The sequence below is a fragment of the Egretta garzetta genome, unplaced genomic scaffold (genome assembly GCF_000687185.1).
Source record: "Egretta garzetta isolate BGI_Z169 unplaced genomic scaffold, ASM68718v1 scaffold787, whole genome shotgun sequence".
Classification (NCBI taxonomy): Eukaryota; Metazoa; Chordata; class Aves; order Pelecaniformes; family Ardeidae; genus Egretta; species Egretta garzetta.
This window is the reverse complement of record NW_009260266.1, coordinates 882,657-906,289: the sequence shown is the minus strand read 5'-3', so window position 1 is coordinate 906,289 and position 23,633 is coordinate 882,657. Positions and strand designations below refer to the sequence as shown.

At 35.9% G+C, this 23,633-nt stretch overlaps 1 protein-coding gene across 1 annotated transcript in view; it reads right to left on the bottom strand.

Moving 5' to 3' along the window:
• The window catches only part of BPTF (bromodomain PHD finger transcription factor), a gene marked incomplete at its 3' end in the record, with an annotated part of 50,900 nt that overhangs the window by 12,558 nt on the left and 14,709 nt on the right, over positions 1-23,633 (bottom strand). Inside the window, exons 3-19 of the mRNA XM_035897708.1 lie at positions 17,691-17,914; positions 16,765-16,965; positions 16,053-16,229; positions 13,287-13,460; positions 12,989-13,164; positions 11,427-11,782; positions 10,999-11,130; positions 10,319-10,448; positions 9,432-9,567; positions 7,973-8,191; positions 5,251-7,678; positions 4,899-5,023; positions 4,535-4,663; positions 4,093-4,243; positions 3,173-3,296; positions 1,333-1,585; positions 740-901 (exon numbers count right to left, since the gene is read on the bottom strand). Of these exons, the coding sequence (XP_035753601.1) occupies positions 740-901; positions 1,333-1,585; positions 3,173-3,296; positions 4,093-4,243; positions 4,535-4,663; positions 4,899-5,023; positions 5,251-7,678; positions 7,973-8,191; positions 9,432-9,567; positions 10,319-10,448; positions 10,999-11,130; positions 11,427-11,782; positions 12,989-13,164; positions 13,287-13,460; positions 16,053-16,229; positions 16,765-16,965; positions 17,691-17,914 (5,297 nt within the window). The remainder of the gene's footprint in view (positions 1-739; positions 902-1,332; positions 1,586-3,172; positions 3,297-4,092; positions 4,244-4,534; positions 4,664-4,898; positions 5,024-5,250; positions 7,679-7,972; positions 8,192-9,431; positions 9,568-10,318; positions 10,449-10,998; positions 11,131-11,426; positions 11,783-12,988; positions 13,165-13,286; positions 13,461-16,052; positions 16,230-16,764; positions 16,966-17,690; positions 17,915-23,633) is intronic.

Sequence of the window (23,633 nt, the reverse complement as noted above, 5' to 3'; positions counted from 1 at the left end):
GTGAATCTTCAAAAAGATCAGTTTGAGGGTAACTGCAAATAAGTCCTTGCACTGACACGGTGCCACAAGTTAGTATTATACAACCATTAAAAGCTATAATCTGATTAATTTAAAATGTAGGAGACCAGTTTAAATACCTTTCACCTACAAGCTCGTGGTGCTGAAGACAATGGGTAAAGTTTTTCCTGTCACCTAAGTCATTTCAATACAAAACTAGTGGCCTTCATCATTTCCTCAGATGCCAAGTATAATGGAGACAGAGAATCAAGCTTTTCTGTTCAATATACATTCACAAATCTCAAAACATTAAGTTCTCTTCTTGAAGCAATAAGAAAAAACGCTAACCTTAGTTTGGAGTCAAACTCTTGCTCATCAGTGAAGAGCAGATGCAGGCATTAATAACTAAGAACAGCAGCTTTTTTGTGTGAAGAAAGTTTTGTTGATGTATAATTTAGATAACGAAAAAAAAAGCATGCTTCATTCCACATTGTTAAAAATAAAGTTTCTAATTTTGCACTATCAAGTGTAGACTAATTTATAGGCAAAAAACTTGCATTTTTCCCCTACAGACACAAATATGCAAGACAGGGGGAACAAGCTCTAGAAACTTGTATATATATATATATATAAATATTTTTTCCCCCTTCAAGTCACAGTTTACTTCACTGGGAAAATAGTGTCAATGGAGAATTAATCAGCAAGCTGGAATACATTTTTAATTCAGTTCCCTTTCCCCTACCTCCTTGAGTTGATGGCACATTGACGGCAACAATCTTGCTGTTTGCAGGGAGTGGCAGCTTAGTTATCACTTTCCCTGCCATCGTTACTGGACTGCCTGAGATCTGGAAGGTCTGCCCTGTGCTGGCAATGGTTGTGGCTGAAGTGGCAGCTGTGCTAGTGGCTATTGAGGTACACAGAACAGTCAGTTTTAGAGCAGAATAATTAGTCAATGAAATGACTATTTTCAAGTATGAAACAGCAAACTACAGGATTATTTTTACAATCATTTTTGAATGCATCATACTTTCTTTGGCAAAGATTCTTTTTTGGAAACAGTATGTTACAGCATAGAATGCTTTCATCATCAATGGTTACTAGGTACAACAACCGTCAGTAATAAATGAGACAGGTCAGAAATAAGACTACCTAGCAAGTCTGAACAAAGAAAAATTAGACAGGTATTATCTCAGAAGTGTCCTGCTGACTTAGCAAGACGGTTAAGAGCAAAGATAACAAGAAATGCAATAATGCTATAAATTCTGGAGAAGATGTAGCTGCTGTGCTGGAGTTCATCCTATTTACATGTTCTTTCCATGATAAATGGCTACCTACCTGTTGAAGATTGGCCTTGTTTAACCCAAGTAGCAAAAGTCTGGTGGAAATTCTTGTTCTGTTGGAATGTTACGGTAGCTGGAGAACCCACTTTTGTAGTAAGGACTACTTTGGTTCCAGTGGGGACTGGGCCTGCTAAAGGGCCTACCACAACTTTCTGTGGTGTTGAGACAGTAGTTGCAGTGCTGCTGGCTGTAGTGGCTGGGGGGGCCACACCTGCTGCAGGTATCTGCTTCTGCTGTTCCAGCCGTTTCTACGGAATTTAGAAAAAAATTAAACGAAGGGATAATTAGCATTTTAAGATTTTGTAAAATAAATGCTGTCGCTTCCCAGTATTGAAAAATAAAGGAGACTGGTAGGATTTTAGTTCAAGTTGTAAAGGATTGAAGAACACTGCTTGCACAAGACTCCCTGACCTGCAGAACTACAACTCTGCTGATAGTACAAGGACAGAAATTTTCCTTTATAGCATCTTTAAAATCCTCAGCTTATGTTAATTTCCCTGCACATATTACTTTAAAAAAAACTTATTAGTCTCAGATTAATCTGAAACATTAAAAAAATTAAAATCCTCAGCTTATGTTAATTTCCCTGCACGTATTACTTTAAAAAAAACTTATTAATTAGTCTCAGATTAATCTGAAACGTTAAAAAACCTTTGAAAAATATCCATCTGTATTTGGCTTTGACCATGTGCACACAGCCTGCATCTATGTCAGTAAGCAGTACACCATCATTAACAGAGTTTATTACTATCATTCCTAAGTATAGAGCTGCCTCCACTGAGATCCTGCCAGTTATAGGAAAAAAAAAAACAATAGAGACTCTATCATTCTACTTCACCAATAAGAATGTAATTTTTAAATTATTTTTAACTGTAAATCCAGTTTGCAGCTTGCTTAAAAAATTAGGTTCAAAATCCCTTACCTTACCCAGCAACCTTCTGTGCTGTAACTGTCAAGAAGGTACATTAAATTTAGAGAGCCACTTTATGAAGGGATAGTATCAGTAAGCTCCTCTAAAATTCCAACTAATCTAACATTCTTCCTTTGTCACTGGAATTATCTCTGCATTTATCAATTTAAATTTCAGTGTTTGGTTAGCATTATATTGCAGTAATGCCCATGAATCAGAAACACTCATTCACTAATTACATATTTTCTTCAGGGAAGATGAAATGAAAGAGGAGTGAGTTGGAAAAAAGCACAATTCTTAAAAATATATGTGAAATACCAACATGCCATTGGGTTTCCCAATTTTAATTGCATACATTTATATATACATACACACTCACATCTATACATCCATACCCATATATATATTTAAAAAAAAAAAATAAAATCAATGGGCTTCATTCAGCCAGCTTATAATAGGATAAAATAAAAAGATTCAATTTGATTAAAGCATGAAGAAAAAATGCAGTTGTATTCCCAAGTCAGCTATATACCAAGGCAGCTTTCCGTTACACCACAGAACACTGTTGACCTTACCTGGAGACTGGTGCTTCCCAGCCTTCTTTTAAAACGGAAACAAACTAAACCTTTTTAAAGTGTTATGAAAAAAGAAAAAAAAAGAAAAAAAAAAAAAAAAAAAAAAAAAAAAAAAAAAAAAAAAAAAAAAGAAGGAAATCCAAAACAAAACTTTGCCTTAACCCTGTTTCAAAATAACAAATGTACACACAATGGGAGCAGCATTGTTTGATGGCTTAGTTTGCACAGGAGGTGGAAACTATTTGAGAAAATGGTGTAAAAGAGGGATAAGCTTTGTTTCCCATATTCTAATACATGTGGACTACCAGCACATAGTTGCTGACAGGTGGGACTACCAATAGCTCCCCCACCTGCTGGGCAGCCAATCGTTGGTGTTTTAGTTGAGCCTCCAATTGGGCCTTGAATTCCTCTGCCTTCTTCTGTTCACTAACCTTAGCCTGTTGTTCAACTGCCTGTGCCTTTTCCTTCTCCACCCTGCCAAAGACACAACCAAAAGTAAGTTATACACCACGTAAAAGCCAACCATCAAACTGGATTTCATTTTATCCAGTTTAATTGCTCTTATAAGAACAAGTGTCAAGACTGAAGATCACTGAAAAACTGGTCATGGCTTAAAAGGTATTTTGAAACAAACTACTGAAGTTGCATTCACCCATCCCTGAAACACTCTGATGCTGAACTACTGCAACACCTTACAGGAAACTATTAATCACAACTGGAATTTGTAATTACACCTGGGACTGCAAACAAACTATGTAATACCATTAATTTAAAACAATTATTTCCAAGAGACTCAAAAATGTTGTTCTGAGTCCAAGCATGCAATACTGAAAATATTCATTTTATAATTTGAATATTCTCAGGCTGAATTTACCTTTACTTGTACACATTCATTTTCTTTGTGTTACAGAAGTATTTAAACACATACTGTTCAAAGTCATGCCAAAAGTAGCCTAAAGCCTTTCCATGCGTTATAGTAATGGCCTTTTAGCAAAACACAGTGATTAGTTCATAGCATGGAAAAAATAATGTAATATTAGTTCTAACAAACCTGTTAGATCTGCATAAATTAGTTTTGGTACCAGCAAATAATTTAACTTTACAACTTTAAGCTTGACTATCATTATCAAAAGATACAGTAAAAATGCAACACACATCCGCTTTTACTTATGGTAGCTACCAAGTTTGCGTTCTCCAGTGAGAACTTTTATTTAACATACACACACAAATTAAAACTGCTTTCTTTAAAAGCTCATTTGAATTCATTTACCTTTCAGCAAATGCCCTGATCTCCCATAGTTCCAATTCCTCCTCTGCTACCCAACTTTCAATTATAACAGGGCCTGTTTGCTTGGGTGTTTCTGGCCTTTTTGGCCTTAGTGCACTTGATCGCAGTCCCTTCCTCTGGGGTGTTGGAGTTTCTTTAGAGAACAGTCAAAACACACACATTAAGCTCAATCAGAAAACAAAATTGAAGTGTAAACCAAGATTTAGTGTCTCTTTCAGTCTCATTTTATAAACAAGAAGGCCTTTCAGCTTCAGATAAATCATGTCAGTCTGTTAAATGCGTGATTTGTTTCAAACAGGCGAATGAATAGTGTGTGTCAAGCTATATTTGCTCCCTTGATGGTCTGAATTAACATAAAGATCCAGTTACCTTAACTTCTTTAGGAGCTTATGGGAAGGGGAAAAAAATGTATAAACAAACATACCTTTTGGAGCCTCTGGTACACCAATGGGACAAATAATTTTTCTTATACAGTACTCTGACCGGATTCCGTATGGACCAACATCTCTTCGCTTGATTATTTCTGTTGTTGTAATTTCAGTTTCAGATGTTTCTAGAACAAATTAGTCCCAATACATTAGTAACAGAAAAACAAATAAAAGCTAAATCTCCAATCAACCCAATATACTCAAGGAAAAGAAACAGCAGCTAGTACCAACTGTTGACTAAAAAAATTCAAATGCCATAGCTAACATCAAGCCTTTACAGAAGTGCTTGGCATGAGTGTAATATTCAGTATTAACAGCAAGAGCTTTTGCATTAAGAAACCCAGAAATTTAAAGAAATACCTGTACGCGTAGTTCCTCCCCCAGGTGGAGCTTTTGCTGCCATATCATCCCATTTGAGACATGCCCACAATAACCGCAACATAAGGCTCACTCCAGCCAATGATTTTACTGTTTGAAGTCGGTACCTAACAATAGAGTATTAATTATATTTTAAAATCAAAATGTATTTAAAATACCTAACCAAACCAATGGGACAAAGGTTTTCTATTCTACCTTTATTGAACAACATAGAAAATTATTGAATAATAAATAGTAAAATTTGCATGTTTGGGCACAAACATGAATATCACTTGTATTTTAAAATTAATTTAATCATATCCTAAGCTTTTCCTAAAAAGTGTAAAGTATATACCTCCAAGTGATCCCAAAAGTTGGCCTTGGGGATGGATACGGCCAGATATCCAAGGCAGGCTTCGCATTGTAATTGAAATAGGGCACTTCTCTGATCCCTCCTTTTCTGGCTAGCTTTTTTAAGTCATCATTGGGTAAAACAAAGATGCTTTTTTTACTGCTTTTGGTAACAAATTTTCTGTAAGATGGTAAGGCAGTTCCAGAACGAGTTTTTTTGGGTCTTGTAAATTTCATTAACTTCACTTTGTCTTTCGTAGAATATTCTTTGCTGACAGTCATGGAAGTCACCAGTGTGCCTTCTGGGGTGGTCAGTGAATCGGTAACTGTTGTTGTAACCACTGTTTTACTATGCTCTTGGACAGAAATGACATCAACGTTGCTGTCCGTAGCTGGAGTGGTAAGCTTAGTTACAGTAGTGGTGGTCGTTACAGTGGATATGGCACAATTTTCTGTAGATGATACTACTGTTGTTTTCTCATCATTAGAAGCTACAGTCTCTGCAACTTTAAACACAGTTTTGGATTCTGTAGACACGGTTGATGTTGTGGTAGTCACTTCAGTAATAACAGTTTTTATTTTACTTTCTCCATTAATATTCTCCATTTTATATGTCTGTACACCGTTCTGATCAGCAAAGTCACTACTCAAGCTAGATTCCTCACATGAGGTTACAGGCGACGGAGCAACTTTCTTATCCTCGATTACTTCAGTTTCCATAGATTCTGTTTCACTGTTCAGGTTATTTTCTTTACAGACAGCATGTGTTGGTGTGGAAGCAGTGCTAACAAAGGCAGATCTCTCCGGCGAAAGCTGTTTTTCTTCAGTTTTCTGCACATACTTGGGAACATCATCTGGTGGCTGAAGACTCTCACCAAATTCAGACTCAGGTGAACTCTGCAGCCGTGACTTAGGGTCCACATTATTTTTGTCCTTTGTGTCCTCTATCATGATGTCACCATTCATGAATGGTTTTACTGAAGAATCCTTAAAAGTCAATGGTTTTATTTCATGTTCCGGAATGGATTTATTAATATTATTAACTTTTGGTTCAATATCACCCCCTGCCTTAGTTTCACAGCTATCTTTAACTAAGCAGTCATCATTTGATAATACTTTAATGTCATTGTCTTTTCCGTTCATTTGAAATGCTGATCTTTCTTTTTCTAAGTCTGTCTCAGTTTCTTCATCTTTATTACTCTTTTTGTCAGTAACACTATTTAGATTTGCCTGATCAAGGTATTTGTTTATGGTACTTGTCTCCACTTTCAGTTCCTGACCTTTCTTTTGACCATTAGCCTCAGTTAGTTTAGAGCTCACTAAATCTTCATCAACTTCTACCTCATCCATGTGTTCCACAGTTTCACTTTCAAGGTTTCTTTCAGAAATTAGCTCTGGTTTAAATGGCTCTAGGTCTTTACTAACTGATTTTTGGTGAAATATGATCTTGTTTTCAGATTTACTTTCAGTCTTTCCTGAAGCAATTTCTTCCTCCATTTCACTTTCTTGAGAGGACGTTGTTTCAGTATGGCTTTTTATCATAAAATTATTTTCTGGATCTTTGCTCTGCTGTTCAGAATTCCCTTCTGAATCTGTTTTCTCAAGAGCACACAGAGTATCTTTTCTACAGCTGCTTTCAGTTACCACTGGCTCTAAGTTTTCACGTTCATGCTGAGATACTCTGGTAATAGGTAGTTTTTGTTTCAAAGGTTTTTCGCTTGTTTCTGAAGCACCCCATTTGATTCTACCTTCTGCACTGGTTTGTTTCAAGCCATCCACAAAGGAACCCTCAGACTCTCCAAGAACCTCTTGTCCTTGGCACTTATCAGCAGTCATAGGTTCAGGGTTGTTTTCTTTACTATCATTCTGAATGGAACTTTCACCTTCAGAAGACTGAGGCGAGTCTCCAGCCAGTAGCTGACCTTCTCCTTTTGACAGCCTGTTTGTCAAAGGCAACGAGGGGTCATCTAGCTCACCAGTTTTGGTACAAGAGATGCTGCTGATCGGCAAGCAGTCCTGTTCTCCATCTTCAGTTTGGATCTTATCTGAAATATAGGTTTGATCTTGGGAAGACAAGTCAAACTGGCTTCCTTCTTTTACTTTTCTCATTTGTAGCTCATTTATGTTTTTCTGGGGGCTTGCAGATCGAATGCCAACTGTTTTAGCACTAGCCTCCAATTTCATTCTTTCTAGACGTTGTTTTTCTTCCAGTGTAAACTGTTTTATTCGTCTCTCAAGTAGTCCATCTAATTTTGATGATTTTACTTTCCTTTTGTAGCAAGTCCTTAAATGAAATCCCTCACTGACATTGATTATATCCAGCTTACAATGACTGTCCTCATCTTTTATGGAGGATTCAATTTTCACATCATCTACATCCATAGGTTCTTCCTTGATGACTTTATTATTTTCACCATCGATTTCTTTTTCCTCTGTGAAGAAGAAATAATTCTGAATCAGTAAGCTCCCCTAACAATTAATATGTAACTTTATTTTTATATTAAGCACCAAGAAACAAATGGACCTTTTAGCATATTAATAGATTTCAAGTAAGAGGGAACAGACACTACTGCAAGGGATAATAAGCAATCATTTAACCGAGACTTTTTAAATGTCTTGACAAAACCTGTTACACAGATTTTCAATAGTTATTTCTGAGGTCCTATGCTTTTACACATGCAATGCTGTAATGAATAGCTAGTTTTACAATAACTTAAGTATATCACCTTTGTCCTTTGCATGATCTAAATTTTCAGAAGTTTTATCAACAACTTCTTCTTCACGTGACTTTTCTTCTTTCACTTGGACATTCTCCGCAGTTTCTGAAACATCTGCTTTGTCTTTTGCTTGCAGGTCATGAGAATCCTTTGTTCTGTCTTTCTCTATTTTTACCTTAATTGGACCTTTTCGTTTATCCAAGTTGCATTTTTCATCTTCGCTCTTTGCTATAAACAAATTAATTAAATGGTTTCAATTATTCAGAATATTGGTTAAACTCTACAACGTTTTAGTGTATGTTAGTTTACTTCTCAAGTAATTCACACATCATTACTGAAATTCAGAAATAGAATTAAGTATACAGTGGTAACATCACAGATTAACCTTAGTGCAATATTGAATAACAATAATAAAAATATATCTAAAAGCCTACCACAGATAAAAATGTTTCATTTACATTATTGTTTCAGAAGTCCATGTTCAGCTTTTCTTAAAAAACAAAACAAATAAACAAAAAACCCCACCAAACCCCACACAACCACCAAACCCACCCCCCTCCATTTTTCAGGAAACTAAATACCACTGTCTGAGAACCCAGCCTATTAAGAGCATACTAATTCAGACCCTGAAAATTGACAAATAATTATGATTTCTACAGTTAATCAGAATAGACATTAGTATTCAAATTACTTTGTGCTTAACACTGTAGTGGTTATTAGTTACCATACAGAAAGCAAAAGAAATCTAATTTAACAATCATATAGACAACACTAAAAGCAGAAGCATCCATTTTGTGTTTCATCCAGTTAAAAGCAATAGGGAAAGTATTACATAAATATGTGAGGAAAGAAAGAATTTTGATACGCAATATAGGTTGGGCTGCCATTTTCACAATTTTAAAAGGAAACTCAAGATTAAATTTATTATAAATAAGACTCATACAGTTCAAGATGTATTCTAAAAGTCAACTGTGCAAAATTTTTCCTTTTTAATATAAATCCTTGGCACAAACAAGCAAGAAGGTGTGTTTTGAACTTCATAGAGAAATTAATTTCTTCCCCCTTATAAACACAATTGTTTCCAGATAAAATTGGTTAATAGTATTCTGTCAACATGGGGGGGTGGAAAAAGTGTACATACACACACCAATATTGCAGATGTTACTTTTTGCTTTATGATTATCTAAAAAATTTTTATCTACCTTTGACTTAAATAAGGCTATACAAACCTGTACAAGTATTAAACACAAGTTCTTAACTGAAACAATTTAGTGTAGCTAAAAATGTCTATGACAACTGAACTGGTTATAATGACAAACTTTAGTAGAAATCCACAAAAGCTTCTCTGGAACACTATTTATAACAAAGTTTACATAAGAAATATCACATGCAAATAATTAACTGAATAAGCAATAAAAAGTAGTACGTTAGTAATTTAAAAAAAAAAGTAAGCAATGTGGACACTTACTTGGTAGCAACTTTCTGTAATTTGCATTAGTATTCCCAGGCAGTTTGGGCATAAATCTGTGGACATGTGTTTTACTAATCCAGCTCCAGCCACCATACCCCGTTACTCTATATTCCTCTCCTTTTTGCTTCCAAACCTGTTAAATATTTTTAAAAAAATAGTAGTTTTAATGGTGCTATTTGCTGCTCTATTAATGCATACATCCATTTAAAAACCTAAGATGATTTTTTTAAAAAGCAAACCAAAACCTTCAATTTACAGACTTTTCCAAGCAATGTACTATCTAAAATTAAAGATCAGCTGATAATTGATTCTATCATAGTAACATCTAAAAACATGTTAATTTCATGTAAATGAGAATCTATTTACCTAAAAGCTGAAAGATTATACAACTTGAATCAACTTGTATGTTTGTTACAACAAATAAATTTAGAGCAAAGAACCACTCCAACACAAAAGTATTTAATATCTACTGTGGGAGAATATAAAAAGGTTTCTATAGTAGCTCCCATCATATAATATAGCCTTCCAAAGTAAAAGTAGCTAGGCTAGTGTTTTTGGGGGGAAGTGGTGATGGGAGGGAAACACTGGACAGGGACAGACAGACATGATTCCAATAACAGTCTAGAACCCTTCAATTAGGAAAGGCTGCATTTTGCAGACAAACATCCGTCAACTCAGGCAGCGTCACTAAGAGCATAATACATGTCAAGTTTAGTTCAGACCAAGATTATGTGCTTGAATAGGTGGGCATGGTTCCTACTCCAATGGCAGGGAGTAAAGCAATGACATTAAAATTTTATGTTTAAAATGAAAGCAGAAAAAGAGTAAGAAATCAACAATTGCTGTATTTTTTTTTTTGTTCTTCACATAAAAGAAAACATTACCTGATGTTTGACAGGAAATGTATATTTCACCCATGTAGCTTGCTGCATTGTTTCTTCTTCTTCTTGTTTTCTCTCTTTTTTTTTCACTTTCTCCTTTTCTTCTCTTTCTATTGCTGTCATTCTGCGTAATCTAATGCATATAGATTTAATTACATTTAAGTAAAGGATCTTGTAAGCAAACATAAAAAGTCTAACAACAGCATATACTACCCCTTTGAATAATTTCAAATATCTGAAGTTAAGAGGAAAGCCCAGTATCGGGTTATATGTATTACTTGTCAGAGGAACACTGCTTTTTTTGGCTATTCAGCAAGGCAAACACAGCTGCCTGCAACTGTGTCTAACATCAGACATATTTCGCTTCTGCTTCTGTGACACAAGGAGAGACAAAAGACTCCACTAAACTGAGTGCGTTGAAATTTGCTCCTCTAGTCTCACAAAGTTTTATTACTTTGAGATAGTGGCTCAGATAAAGAAAACAAACTTGCTTTGCAGGAGCAATGACACTACAAAAATCCTGTAATGTATTTTCAGTGTTTCTGGTTGAGAGAAAAAACACTGCAAGTGCTGAATGACTGACTAAATTTAAATGCAATTCTTACAGGCTTAGAGGAACTAGTAATTGTAAAACACAGTAAAGTTCTCGTTTTCAAAAAGATTTTAATGTTTATTTATTTTACCTAGTGTGCCCCAATGATTCCCGCCAGATCGGCAGCATGACAACTGGTTTAATTGCACATTCCAATATAGCCAGCGCTAGTGCAAATTCTCTAGGTTTGCTGCACATCTGAACAGCCTTAATCCAGTTAGACCTAAATTGAAAAAAAAGATAAAAAACCTGAAACATACACATGCACTAATATAGCATGCTATGTTAGTAAGATTTAATGGTAGCACAAAACCTCCGGTATTTTAATACTTTACTCAAATGTGCAATGCTTTTAGCCATCCATCACAAAACACAAATACATTATCTTGTATTTTAACATACTGAAGCACAGTGCTTGGAAATCACTGATTTGAAAAAAACAAAGACCATTGTTTACTAATACTGTTAGCAAAAATACAAGTAAAATAAGATAATATATATTTTCCTTTATTACTTTACCTGTGGGAAGCCCAGTTAGGGTGAAGGAATGATGCCGGGATATTGTTTTCTAGCTGAATAATGGTTAGCCTCAAAGTGGATATGGTAAGAACTTTGGACCCATGTACAGACCCATTCCATTTGAACTCTCCAGCAGGAGTCAGACAGAATTTATGTGAGAGATGTCGTTTCTTGTCATGGTCCTCCCTGTGCTGGTGCTTGTTCAATGCGAATGAATTAGTGGCATACTGATTATGATAAACACGATACTTCCCCTCTTGCCCTAATTTGAAGTAATTGTTGATATTTCCTTTCATCACAACTTCTTTCTTTGTGTTCATTCGGGAGACTTCACCTTGAGAGTTGACCACTAGAACCTTGAGAAAGAAAGAATGATTTTAAAGATTCACTTAAGTTTCAAATATTTCTATTTACTTATTTATGATTTAGGCTTCAACTGTCTCTATATATAAAATAATAAAAATACCTTGCATCAGAGTTTGTAGAAGCAAGTAACTGTTTATCTGCCATACTAAATATATATACTTCATCACTGCTTATATATAGTTAGGATATTCCCAAAGATCAACTTGAACATTAAAAAACCTGCCACCCAGGCTCCTGAAGAAGTTAAACAGGAACCCATTTACTGTTTTGAATTATGCCTACTGAGGGAGACAGCTTTGGGAAAATAGCTTCGCTAAACTGAAGGAAGCTTTCTGTGAAACCCCTCCTTGGTAAATCACAGAATTCATACATGTTGCTAAGCAAACAAGCATCTTTGACTTTGAAAACATATTATGGATAACATCACTGATCTAATTACTCATAACCGAGTTCCAAATTTGAGGGGTTTGTGAATGTTAAATGCTAACTTACAAGTAAAACCAGTTAACAACACATTAATACTCCAAACAACATGCAGACAACTAACTGCAACAAACTCTTAACAGTCAAAAACATTCTTCCTGGAGAAACTGAGCTACTTAAAAAAACCCAAAACAAACCACCAAAAAACCAACAAACAACCTACAGCCATACAAAATATTTATACCAGCTGGCAGACATTTGAGAGAGATTTCACTTTCATCTGCATCAAGCAGTGCTACAATTTTGCACTAATTGTCTTTAAAGGACCATACCCTGCCAGTACAGATTTGTTACGAACTGGAAATGTGGCTATTCAAACAATAATCAAACACAAACTACTGCAGAGCTGTAGTTTTCACACACCAGTTCTGAGAGATCTGAAGACAGAAGTGGGAGAATATGCATATAACTTAATTACTGGCTATACAGTAAACAATTCTCTAACATTTATGACCTGCATATTAAAGGAAAGGAGGTGCACCAGGTCACTGTCATACTACTCTGTAGGTAGCAACTAAGAGAGCAAAAGCAAAGGAGAGGGAGGAAAAAAGCTTCCTGTGATACTACAATTTCACCATTGGCTAATTTATTATTACTACTTGTTTTTAAGTACCCCCACAGTCTGCCAAAATCACTTTTTTATTTTAAAAAATATTATCCGTTTCCTGAAACAGTTTTTGTAATTCTTTGAATTTTCCAAGACGTGCACAAACCTCTCTGCCTTCTTTATATAACTTATTTGCTTCATGTGCTGCAGCAGCAACCTGCTGGCTTTTCATCTGGCTCAACTTGCTATCTGGATTTCGTAATCTTGTGAGCATTCGCGTCGAACCTGGCGTGCCTTTTCCTGCGCCTGGAGAATCACTTCTTTCACCATTAGATTTCTCTCCTGCCCAGGAAAAAAAAGCTTTTAAAACAAACTTAAAAATTGGAAGTTTTCTATTGATGTATGGGAGTTATAAAGTAAAAAGAAAAGATGCATAAAATGAAAGTTAGAGACACTATTATTACCTATGTCCTCTGAAGTCTGGGATCCCCTCTCTGCATTTTCAGCATCATCAGGTGTCTTGATGGAGTCATTCTGCCCAGAGCCCAACTCACTACCGTTGCTGTTTTCAACATCTGAGTGTAGAGGTGCAGCAGATGCACTGCTACTGTTGCTAGGGATCATCTGACCAGTTTCTTCTACAAAAGAACAACTTCATTTTTAATTTTTCTTTTTAACTGGATCAATGCAAATTTTTCTAGTTTTAAATTTTTCATTAAAAAAAAGTCAGATGAACATGTTTTGCTGGACTGGAGAGAAATACCCATAAAATATTCATTCCCTCCAGAGTATTGTATCCATGAAAGTATTTTTTGTTCTGTTTCAAGCAGTTTCAACTTTCACAGCTCTGAAGAATTGAAATTCATACTTGGATGAAATATGAATATATTTTAAATACCAGACGATTTTTTCCATAGATGCACACACAGAGAACCCTCTACTGAGACTTTGTTTTGCTTTTAGAATGCAGATTTCAAGAAATTTGGTCTTCCTGCAGCTTCTATGATTTCATCTCTCTCGATTTTCTTGTGCTTTAGCTGTTCCTCAAAGCACACACCTTTCAGTTCCCCTCCAGTTTTCCACCGAGTCTCTGTCTCTTCTTCAGCACATTAATTCTGAGGAATCCCACAGATTTCAATTCAATTGGCACCACTCTAATCAAAAAATATCAGCCTATTTCTTACAATCTGATGGGTCAAGATTTTGTTTCAAGCTCAGCAAGACAAATGGGTTCTTGGTCCTCAGTTGTCCTTGTTACTGTCTGTCTTGAGATCTGTGGACATTATTGCTGCCTCACGTGTTGCTAGGGTGTACACCACGTGAGTATGATCTTTCAACTACAGCATCAGTGAATTGCAGCTACCTAGAAATAAATCACTCCAGCTTCCCAGTAAGAACATGCCACCATCCCTCAAAACAACATTGTCTGGATTTTGTGCAAGAGAGACACAGCTTAGCTGTTTAAAAAATACAAGATTGTTCTGTTACTGTAATTCTTTCAAAACATCAGGGATTCTGTTGTTATTAAGAAAGGTGACAGAACAAAATCTCCTTTTTGTGAAATATTCACTCCTAGCAGAAAGATGATTAGGTAAATACTCTGGGATTCTTAGAAGATCCCTAACCTGAATGCATCTTGATTTCTGGCTTTGCCAAGTGGGTGACCACCACTGTTTGATGTATTTCCCTTTTTACTAAAAGGAAAAATGGAACCATTTGTGGTGCCTGCTGTTTGGAGGAGAGTGGAAGCACCCAAACTAGACTCTGTATTAAAAGACTCATATCCAAATTCCATTCTCTTTGGGGGTAGCTGCCTCACTGATACTGATTCAGTGTCTCTCCCTCCCTCTGAAATGAGTGTCTCAAACTGAACTTTCGTAACAGGAACACAGGTATCACTATGAATGTGGTAAATTAGATTTGAGCAAGAACCCTCTCCACACACACATGCTTTCCTACAAAAAAAGCCCAGTAATTTAAAAATAAGCTAGAAGCTTTTGAAGGAGAAAAGCACCTGTGAAAGTATAATAAAGAAATAAGCGAATCTTTAAAATAAAATACAAACCCACAAATGTGTCTGGAACAAAGTTATAGAATATGTATCATTTCCATTAAACCTCCATACAGTTATTTTAACTTTAAAATGGAACTCAAAATATGTGAACAGGCAAAAATATTTGGTCAAGTATCTAAAATGCATGCTTTTTGTCCCATGCACTAGGACATTTTCTGTCTTAAAAAAGTGTATTATGAGGCTTCCAGGTTTTGGATTATTCTTAACTTTCATTTCCTCCTCCTATTAACAAAGTATATTACAGGGTTTGGATGCATTCACATTTGCAAGTTCAAGAACTGCAATCTGTATCTGAATGAAGAACTATTTCTGTAGACAGAAAACATTTACTACCACTTTATAAAAAATAATACACTGAGTATGGCTACATCACAGATTACAGTATTTTCAGATTTTTAAGAACTGAAAATAAAACTCTCATCATTTTAACAGTAATCAGATGTTTAAAGTAACATTTGGTTAAGTAGTAAAGCTTGTAATAGAATATCATTCTAAAATAGTACACTGGTAACTTATGTTACACCTAATCAAGTCCCATTTATTCCTAAATCTAAAGGTTGTTTTGTTGTGTTTTTGTTTTTTTAATTAAATAGTGTATATTACTACTTTTGAATCACTGACATGGCAGAACAAAACATGTTAAAATATGACAAGAGCCTCTGTGTTTATAATTCTGAAATCTGTTTAAAATTCCTAGCATGACAATTTTAATCTTGACATTTCAGTGCAATGGTTTACTCACGTGAATGAAAATACTTTGTTTGTTAGTAATTTATACAGTCAATGAGAGGTTAAAATAATAAACAAGCCAGCAGCAAATTAGAATTTGAAATAAACTTTGATAGGATGCTAACAATCATTATGGATCACTATGGCAAAATAAAATTACAGAAAATAGAACATAAAAAGCTTAGCCAAAATCATCTTTGGAAGGCATGGAAACAAACGCTAACGTCACGGAGGGCCACAAATTTCAAGCACTAGTTGCAAGAAAATTAACTTTGAAATGTTAATGACAACGTAGCAGTAAAGGATGGCACTGCAAGCAAACAGCATGAGTGAAATACGCTGTGAATGGTTTTAGCAGACAAACCAGATAGAAAAACTTAACAGATTCCCCAAATTACAGAGGCATTGGTAACAGTGTCCTCTGTACCTGAGAGTTCCTGAGGGAGCTCTGATGCCACCTTCTTCTCTGCCACGTTGTTGCTATCAAGGGTTTCTGACTGACACCCCATTGCGTTCTTCCCTTCAGAGCAACTAGTCTCTCCTGTGTTGCTGTCATCAGTGCTTGATGTCACAGAGTTACTTTTATCCCCAACGACTGTTGCCTCTATAGTAAAACGCACAACAAAACTTTAGGGATATTCTTTAGTATGTCTTAGGATGTCATCTGGCATCATCCATAAAAAGCAACTTCAGCAGCTTTGTTTGTCTGTTTGATAATGCTGAAAAAGATCAAGGTTTTTCCTTTCCTCTTTCTATTTTTTGCTATGAATAGTATTGTCTCAGAATGAAAGAACAAACTATTTAATTCTGATGAGGAAAACAATATTAAAAATGATGTAATATTGCTTACTACAAACATGTTGATCACGACCTGTCAGTGCCACCTGTACCTCAAGCCAAGGTATCTACAAGCTAGCTGTATTTAACTTGAAAAATAGGAAAATTGGTGAAATTACTTAACAAGAAAAACAGTTATTGTATACAACCACAAAGGAACTGACAAATATTACCTATTACTTAAAAAATAACTTAGAAGAATCATAAAAAAAACCCCCACACCTAAAAGAAATTTGAGGACCTTTGCTAAAGATTCACTTTACTTAAATTAAGTTGTTAAAGCACAGTAATAATTTCTTTACCTTCTGGTTTTGCTTTTTCTGCATCTTGCTCAGTGGGTGTTTCCTCAGTTTTATCTTGGTCTCCAGACTCTTCCTTGCCTCTCTCAGCATCTGTCTGGTCATTATCAGTGTCACTTTTGGCCTTTTCTGCTTCATCATCTCCTGTATTTTTATCTTCTACTATTTCTCCTTTTCTTGCTCTGATAATGTCTAAAATTTCATCTACAATAGAAAGTATGTTGTCATCAATGAAAAACAAACCACCACCCACTGAGCAGAAATAACATGACATAAATACTACTTTTTTTTCAATGAGACAAAAGGTAACATCCAACTTCTTACCACTTCTCCCCACATAGAAGAAACAATTCCAAAGATTTAATTATTGATTTCTCAGAGTTATGCGTTCATATAGCGATGACCTAAATCCATTTTTAAACCCGAGTATCTAATCTTCACGACTTCCCTGGAACCAAAGTTCAGACCTTCACAGATTTATATTGCTATTTATTGCTCCAAGGTAGATAAATTAAGTTGGTGGGGAACTGCAGAGGAGATATGCATTCTTCCACACTTCCCATAATATTGGAGCTCTACTACTTTTGCCACTCCACCTCCCATTGGATTCTTAAATGTTTATGAGGAGTTACATACGTGTGTGTGTATATATATACAACAATACATCAAGGAACATTTGGCAGTTAACACAGCTCTACTTCAACAATTGGAATGCTCACAACCTGGCACACCTGAAGCGTATCAAGAACCCGAATCATTCAGGACATCCTGGAATAGATGACACGTAGTGCTACAAGAAGTCAACCCTACACAGTCATGCTGGTACCTGCATGTCGTTTCTCCATCAACTTCTATAAACTTCTTATAATAAATATAAATTAGTATTTGATTCAAAGCGCAACATCTATTCCCATTAAACAAAATATTACCATTTGCTGCAGAAAGGAAAGACTTGTTGTTGCCCCTTGCTTTATTAGTAAGGTCTTCTGTCACATCCATGTGCCGATGAATTTCTTCACGCATTTCTTCCAGAGTTTTGCATAGGTCAGCTTCCCAGTAATCTTTGTCTAGGCATTCAATTAACTCTGCCAGCTGTATCTTTGTGCTATAGTACCAGATTTTCTTATCTTTCTCACTTTCTGAATCTTCCTCTCTGTAAGAGTATTAAAAAATTTATTAATTTTAAAATATCTGGAAAAATGACAAGAATGAGTATCAGCCTGCTTTTTGCAGGGAACTATTAAATGCCAATACCTGAATGTGAATAAACAAATCACATGAGGACACTCATATGCATGCAGTTTAGTACCCAAATACTCCTTTCTGACTTCTCTCCCTTTTTTCATCCCTTCTAAAGTTCTCATGACAACTTCCTCAGGAAAGCTTTTGAAGAGTCTACTTAAAACTGGTTTGTCCGATCCTGCAACAAGGTTTATTCTCATTCTATTTGCTATTACTGTAACCAGTAATCTACTAAGTAAGTCTCAAACAATTAGCAATGAAGGAGGTTTTGGCTCCAGAAGCCGTAAAGGGTAGTCTTTTTGACTGCATATTCAGGAAATAGCACAGTTTGGAAATTCAAAGCATAGAATGTGACATTCATAAAATATTTTGTATTAGCATCCCTATGGCATTCACCTGTGAGAGCACCAGTAAGGGACAAAAGAATCATAATAACGATCCTTTGAAAAGATCAAGGGATTTCTACATTTTTTTATCTCGGGTACTCCATGACACCACAAGCCTAGACAAAACTACTGGAGGACCACAGCATCAAAAGCATCTCAACAGGGCCACCAGACCCAAGCGAGCTCCATAAATATCTCGGGTAACAGGCTCTCCCAGAGTTCTGGAGAGCATAAGGAGGACATTCCAAGCAGTTTTGCAGAAGGCTGCTTGGTATCAGCTTGGCTTCTTCGGTCCCAGTTCAGCAGCAGCAGCCAGATCCAGGCTGGCTGTGGGCAGGACCACTCATTTCCTCAACACACCCTAGCACTCCCGATACTGCAAACACCGAATTGGGCAACCCAATGATTTATCAGCCTGGCCTTCACATGTGGCAGAGGAGCTAAACCATTGCTACACTTGCACTACCTGTGAAAGCATTACAGACCTATGGCTCACTAATAATCCTAAACCAAATTGTCGATAGGAATGGAAAGGTGACTGTAGTTTGAAAGATCTACCCTTGTAAGGTTTGTCGTGTGTTCCTCTTTACTGGCTGCCTCCACATGGCCTATACATTAAAGACAGTAAAAATTGGCCTCAGGTATTCAAAAAGCCAAACAACTGTAAGGCAACTTGATCAGCGTCTGTCTACTATTTTCACGCTGTTTTTATGAAACAACTGTAATATTTGCAGCTCAATCAGAACACTACTAAAATAAGGTGGTTATGAAGGTAATAATGGCAATATTGCTCACAATTCAACAACTAATTTGTCACAACCATTACTAGAAAACCGACTTTTGGTTTTGATGATAAAACTTTGTGTATTGCAAAGGAATATCATCATTTCTCTCATAAAGGCCTTTGCTGACAAAAAGCAACTAATTCTACTTTACCTATTTACTCCTCTAGCTACCAGTAACTTTCCATTATTTTTAACAGGTTAGCATGGTTGAGTTTGACAAGTTTTCTCAGAAAACAGCTCATTTCAGGAAGACTGCCCACATACTACACACCAATACGTAACAGCTGAACGCTGACAGTCATTTGACTATGGAATATTCTATGCCTGTAGACTTCCATGTTAAAGAAAATTATTTAAACCATATTTCCTCTACACCTATAAAAAATAGGAATGGCAGCACCTTAATTATTGTTTGTGAACAAAAGCCATGGAAAAGGAAGATAAAGGCAGACACTGAAAAACTAAGATGGAAGGGAAGATGAGAATGCAAGAATACAGCAAGAGGAAAGAAAAAGATGAAGCAAAATGCTTCACAAAAACGGACAGGGAAAGTATGGCTTCTGAATTTTCCCTGGCAAACATCCAGTGGAAGTGGTGAGCGCAAGACACTGGCAGAGCAGCAATTGTAAGGCTGCCCCGCTCCTTACAAGCATGACTGCAGAATACAATGCTGTTGCTAAGTTTATACTTTAATTATTTCTTAGCTCAGCAAAAAGGGAACTTTAACCTTTCATCTTGAACCCCTAGCTCATTACATGATTATTTGCTAGATAGAATACTTATATGGCATCATTTATACATCTTCCTATATGACCTAGATAGGCAACAATATGAACGCTTAATATAGTCTCATCATTCCATGAAGTAAGGCTGTGCTAGTACCCATTTGCCAGGCAAGCAGCTCAGGCGTAGAGGCTTGTACACACTTTGCTTAAATTTTGATGGTGACCATCCAAGTGTTTTCTTCTTTTTCCACTTCCTCCTCCCATTTAGCAAATCTGAAACTGCTACAGCTATGCTAATGCATCCAGGATACATATGGATGTCACATGAAAATCCCAAGAAGCATCTGTCTTTCCCATGAGTTCTTCCTATTCTAGAGTTACAAGGTTCCATTGGACTGAAAAGCAATTTGCCATTACCTTCAATTTCCCGGTTTAACTTGAGAAAAAGCCTTCAGTGCCAATAAAGGTATGCTGTACTGCAGGCCAATCAACCCCAGAGGCTCACTGTGAAGAATCAAGACACTAAACCACAAAGAGAGAATATTCTGCAGAAGGCACCTAGAGCTAATTAATCTTTCCATCTGTGATTTGAGTCCTACCCATTAAAGAACTGCTCAGATAATATTCTAGAAACAGACAATGAGGTTATCCAAGAGTATTTTATTTTCCTTACACTTTACAATTTCTCTTGAATTGAAGGCTATCACAACCTTAGTAACAGAAGTTCAGGAATTAACATTTTCTCTGGACAAAAGCACAGACAGAAAATGAAATGGCACAAGCTTGCTGCTATGTATCCTTACATGAAACTCATCTTTGGTCAGACTTCTTTTCAAGATTGATGTGTATGCCAGTGAAAGCCTAGGAGTGCTCATTACCAACTCACTAACAGTCAAAGAACTACCACAGAAAGCATTCTCTGTGACTCATCTTGGCAAAGTTAGTTAAGATTTAAATTAACAATTAAAAGATTTAACTTTCCCTGAACCCCTTCTTGTATTGGCTAAAGGGACACCACTTTTAGCCTCTCTGATTTCTTCAGAAGATATCTTAAAAAGAAGACGCAAGTCTACACAAGGACCAATTCCCAATGTTTTTCTCTGACAAGCCAGGCAGATTTGCCAGCTTGGTGCTGGACAGGTCTACTTAAGTCTCCAGGGGACTCAGACGAGTCACATACATTAAGTGAGGCCAAGCAAGGGAGAAAAATCACCACACAAATATTTCCTACCTCTTTCAGCCTCCTTTGCTACCAGGAACTATTCACTGGCAGGCTTTAGCGCCAAGTTGATAAAAATGACAACACAGAAGATGCCAGATGCCAGTTAAGTAATTATGAAGTAAATACACCCCTTCCTGAATTCCATGCTGATACAATTAAAAACTGAAGAATTCAGTAAATTGTTTAAAGTAATCTTATTCAAATGAAGATCCCAAACCTTTTTAATTAATTGGAGAGAATAGAGGAGGACCCACTAAGAACATAAACAGCATAACAAATCTTGCACACAAAAAAAGCTGAAACTGCTTTTGACAATTGAGGAAGATACATACAGCTCAGGAATAACAATTTGTGTCTTATTTTTGCTATCAAAATGAAAGCCAAACAATGTTTCATTATCTTCTTTCATAGGTATTTGAAAAATCCAATGCATCTCATTATTTCTAGAAAGATAACTTGTTAAAACACTGCAACAGCTTACTAGGAGAATACAAGTCAAAGTCCTGAATTTCCTGACTTGTTAACTTGCAGAAATAACCTTCACAAGCAAAATAAATGCAAATGACCCAGAGACATCATCATAAATTTGTTAACAGCTTGAAAAAAAAAAAACCTCAGGAATTAATTTTCTCTTGCCCCCCTTTTTTTTTTTTAATCTTGTTGATATTGCTCATGGGGATGTATGAGAGGAGACTTCCTCAGTCCGCTTTTTGTAAAACAGAAAAGGGGGAAAAAAGAAACAAGACCACGATGATGGGCTTAAACAAGGCTTATTATCCTCAACAATAATGAGCATGGAAATAAAAGTATCAGTGAACAACAACAAGTCGATGAAACCAGTGCTATGATGGATTTGTAACATTTATAAGGGGAGAAGAAGAGCCCTAAAAACCTCTTTGAAAAACAAAAAATGCAAGAATTTAGGATTTCAGTCATCTCATCCCCCTGGGCAAGATTTCAAATTAGTGTTTGTGCAGATTATTTTTAGATCTGTTGGTTTTCTCTGATGTATTTGATCACATGGCATTGGTGAATACATTCTATTCATTTTAATAAAGTTGATTTGATAATATCGTTTCATGAATCTCAGGTTTTAGCATTTGGCAGTTATCCTTTAAGTTATCCAAGATATCACGTGTATCCAAGATATCAGAATATATATGTGAAATGGTTGGGTTTGCAATACAGCATGCTTACTGAATCTAAACGACATTAAAAACTGAAAGTAGAGTTTAATATCCACGTGAATTAAAGTTTTATTTCCCTGGAATTTAGCTGTGTAGTAAATACTTTGTCCCCTTATGAAGTGGCTTCAGCGTAAATTTTTAAGGCACATTATGCACAAATTTAATTATGTCAAAGTTCTATGAAAAGCCTAGTGGAATTGGTTGATTCTTTACATGCCACACTGCACTGTTAACGAGTACTACTGCTGCAGATCTGCCAGAACAACTGCCTATCTGTTTTTTTTCTTTCAATTCCATCAGGAGGATTTGAAAAATTTTTAATCCAAACCACATACTTCAGAAAGAACTTCTTTTGGAAGCACACACAAGTACCTTTACATTAGCAGAAAGCATGATACCTAATGGTAATAGGAAGGATAGGAGCTACCAGACAAAGATTCTTTCATCATAGATGATCAGACTGAGAATATGAAAGATTTTTTTTCTTTCAATTCCATCAGGAGGATTTGAAAAATTTTTAATCCAAACCACATACTTCAGAAAGAACTTCTTTTGGAAGCACACACAAGTACCTTTACATTAGCAGAAAGCATGATACCTAATGGTAATAGGAAGGATAGGAGCTACCAGACAAAGATTCTTTCATCATAGATGATCAGCCTGAGAATGTGAAAGAGAGTCAGGAAACAATGGATGAACTGCATTTCTTCTTGTCTTGGTAAACATAGAAATACTTTCCTATTTAAGTTTTGAAGTATTTTAATCATTAACAAAAAGAAAATCAGTAAAATGGAAAACCCAATAAAAATTTTCCTTTTGCTGTAGTGTTTACAGTTCTCATAGATTTTGATTGAAATAGAATATTGATAAGAATCAACACACTTAACCCCTGAAGATGTCTTTTCCAAGGCAGTAAAAATTACTAGCAATGTACCAGAGAAAAAGAGCTTTCACATGTATAGATTTCAAAGGATCAAGAAGCACCTGCATGATTTATTTGAGTTTAAAATAAGTGGAAGTACTGCCTGTATCAAAACCTTCTGAACATCAAATATTCCACTTCATTGGGAAAAACCCCATTGTTTCATAGATCAAGTTTAGTCAAAAATAATTACCAACCTGCCTACACGGGGTGGTGGGGGGAAACCTGCTTATTTATCCTAAAAATCACCTCCTGAGCAAGTGACTTTCTATTTTTTTTTATGTTAATCCCCAGACCTCTAATGGCAAGCAGAATATAGTTGTTCTGCCAGTACAGTAGAGCAGTGAGAAAAACCCATCCTTAGAACAACTTTTTCCTCAAGAGTTTGAAATGAAAGATACAG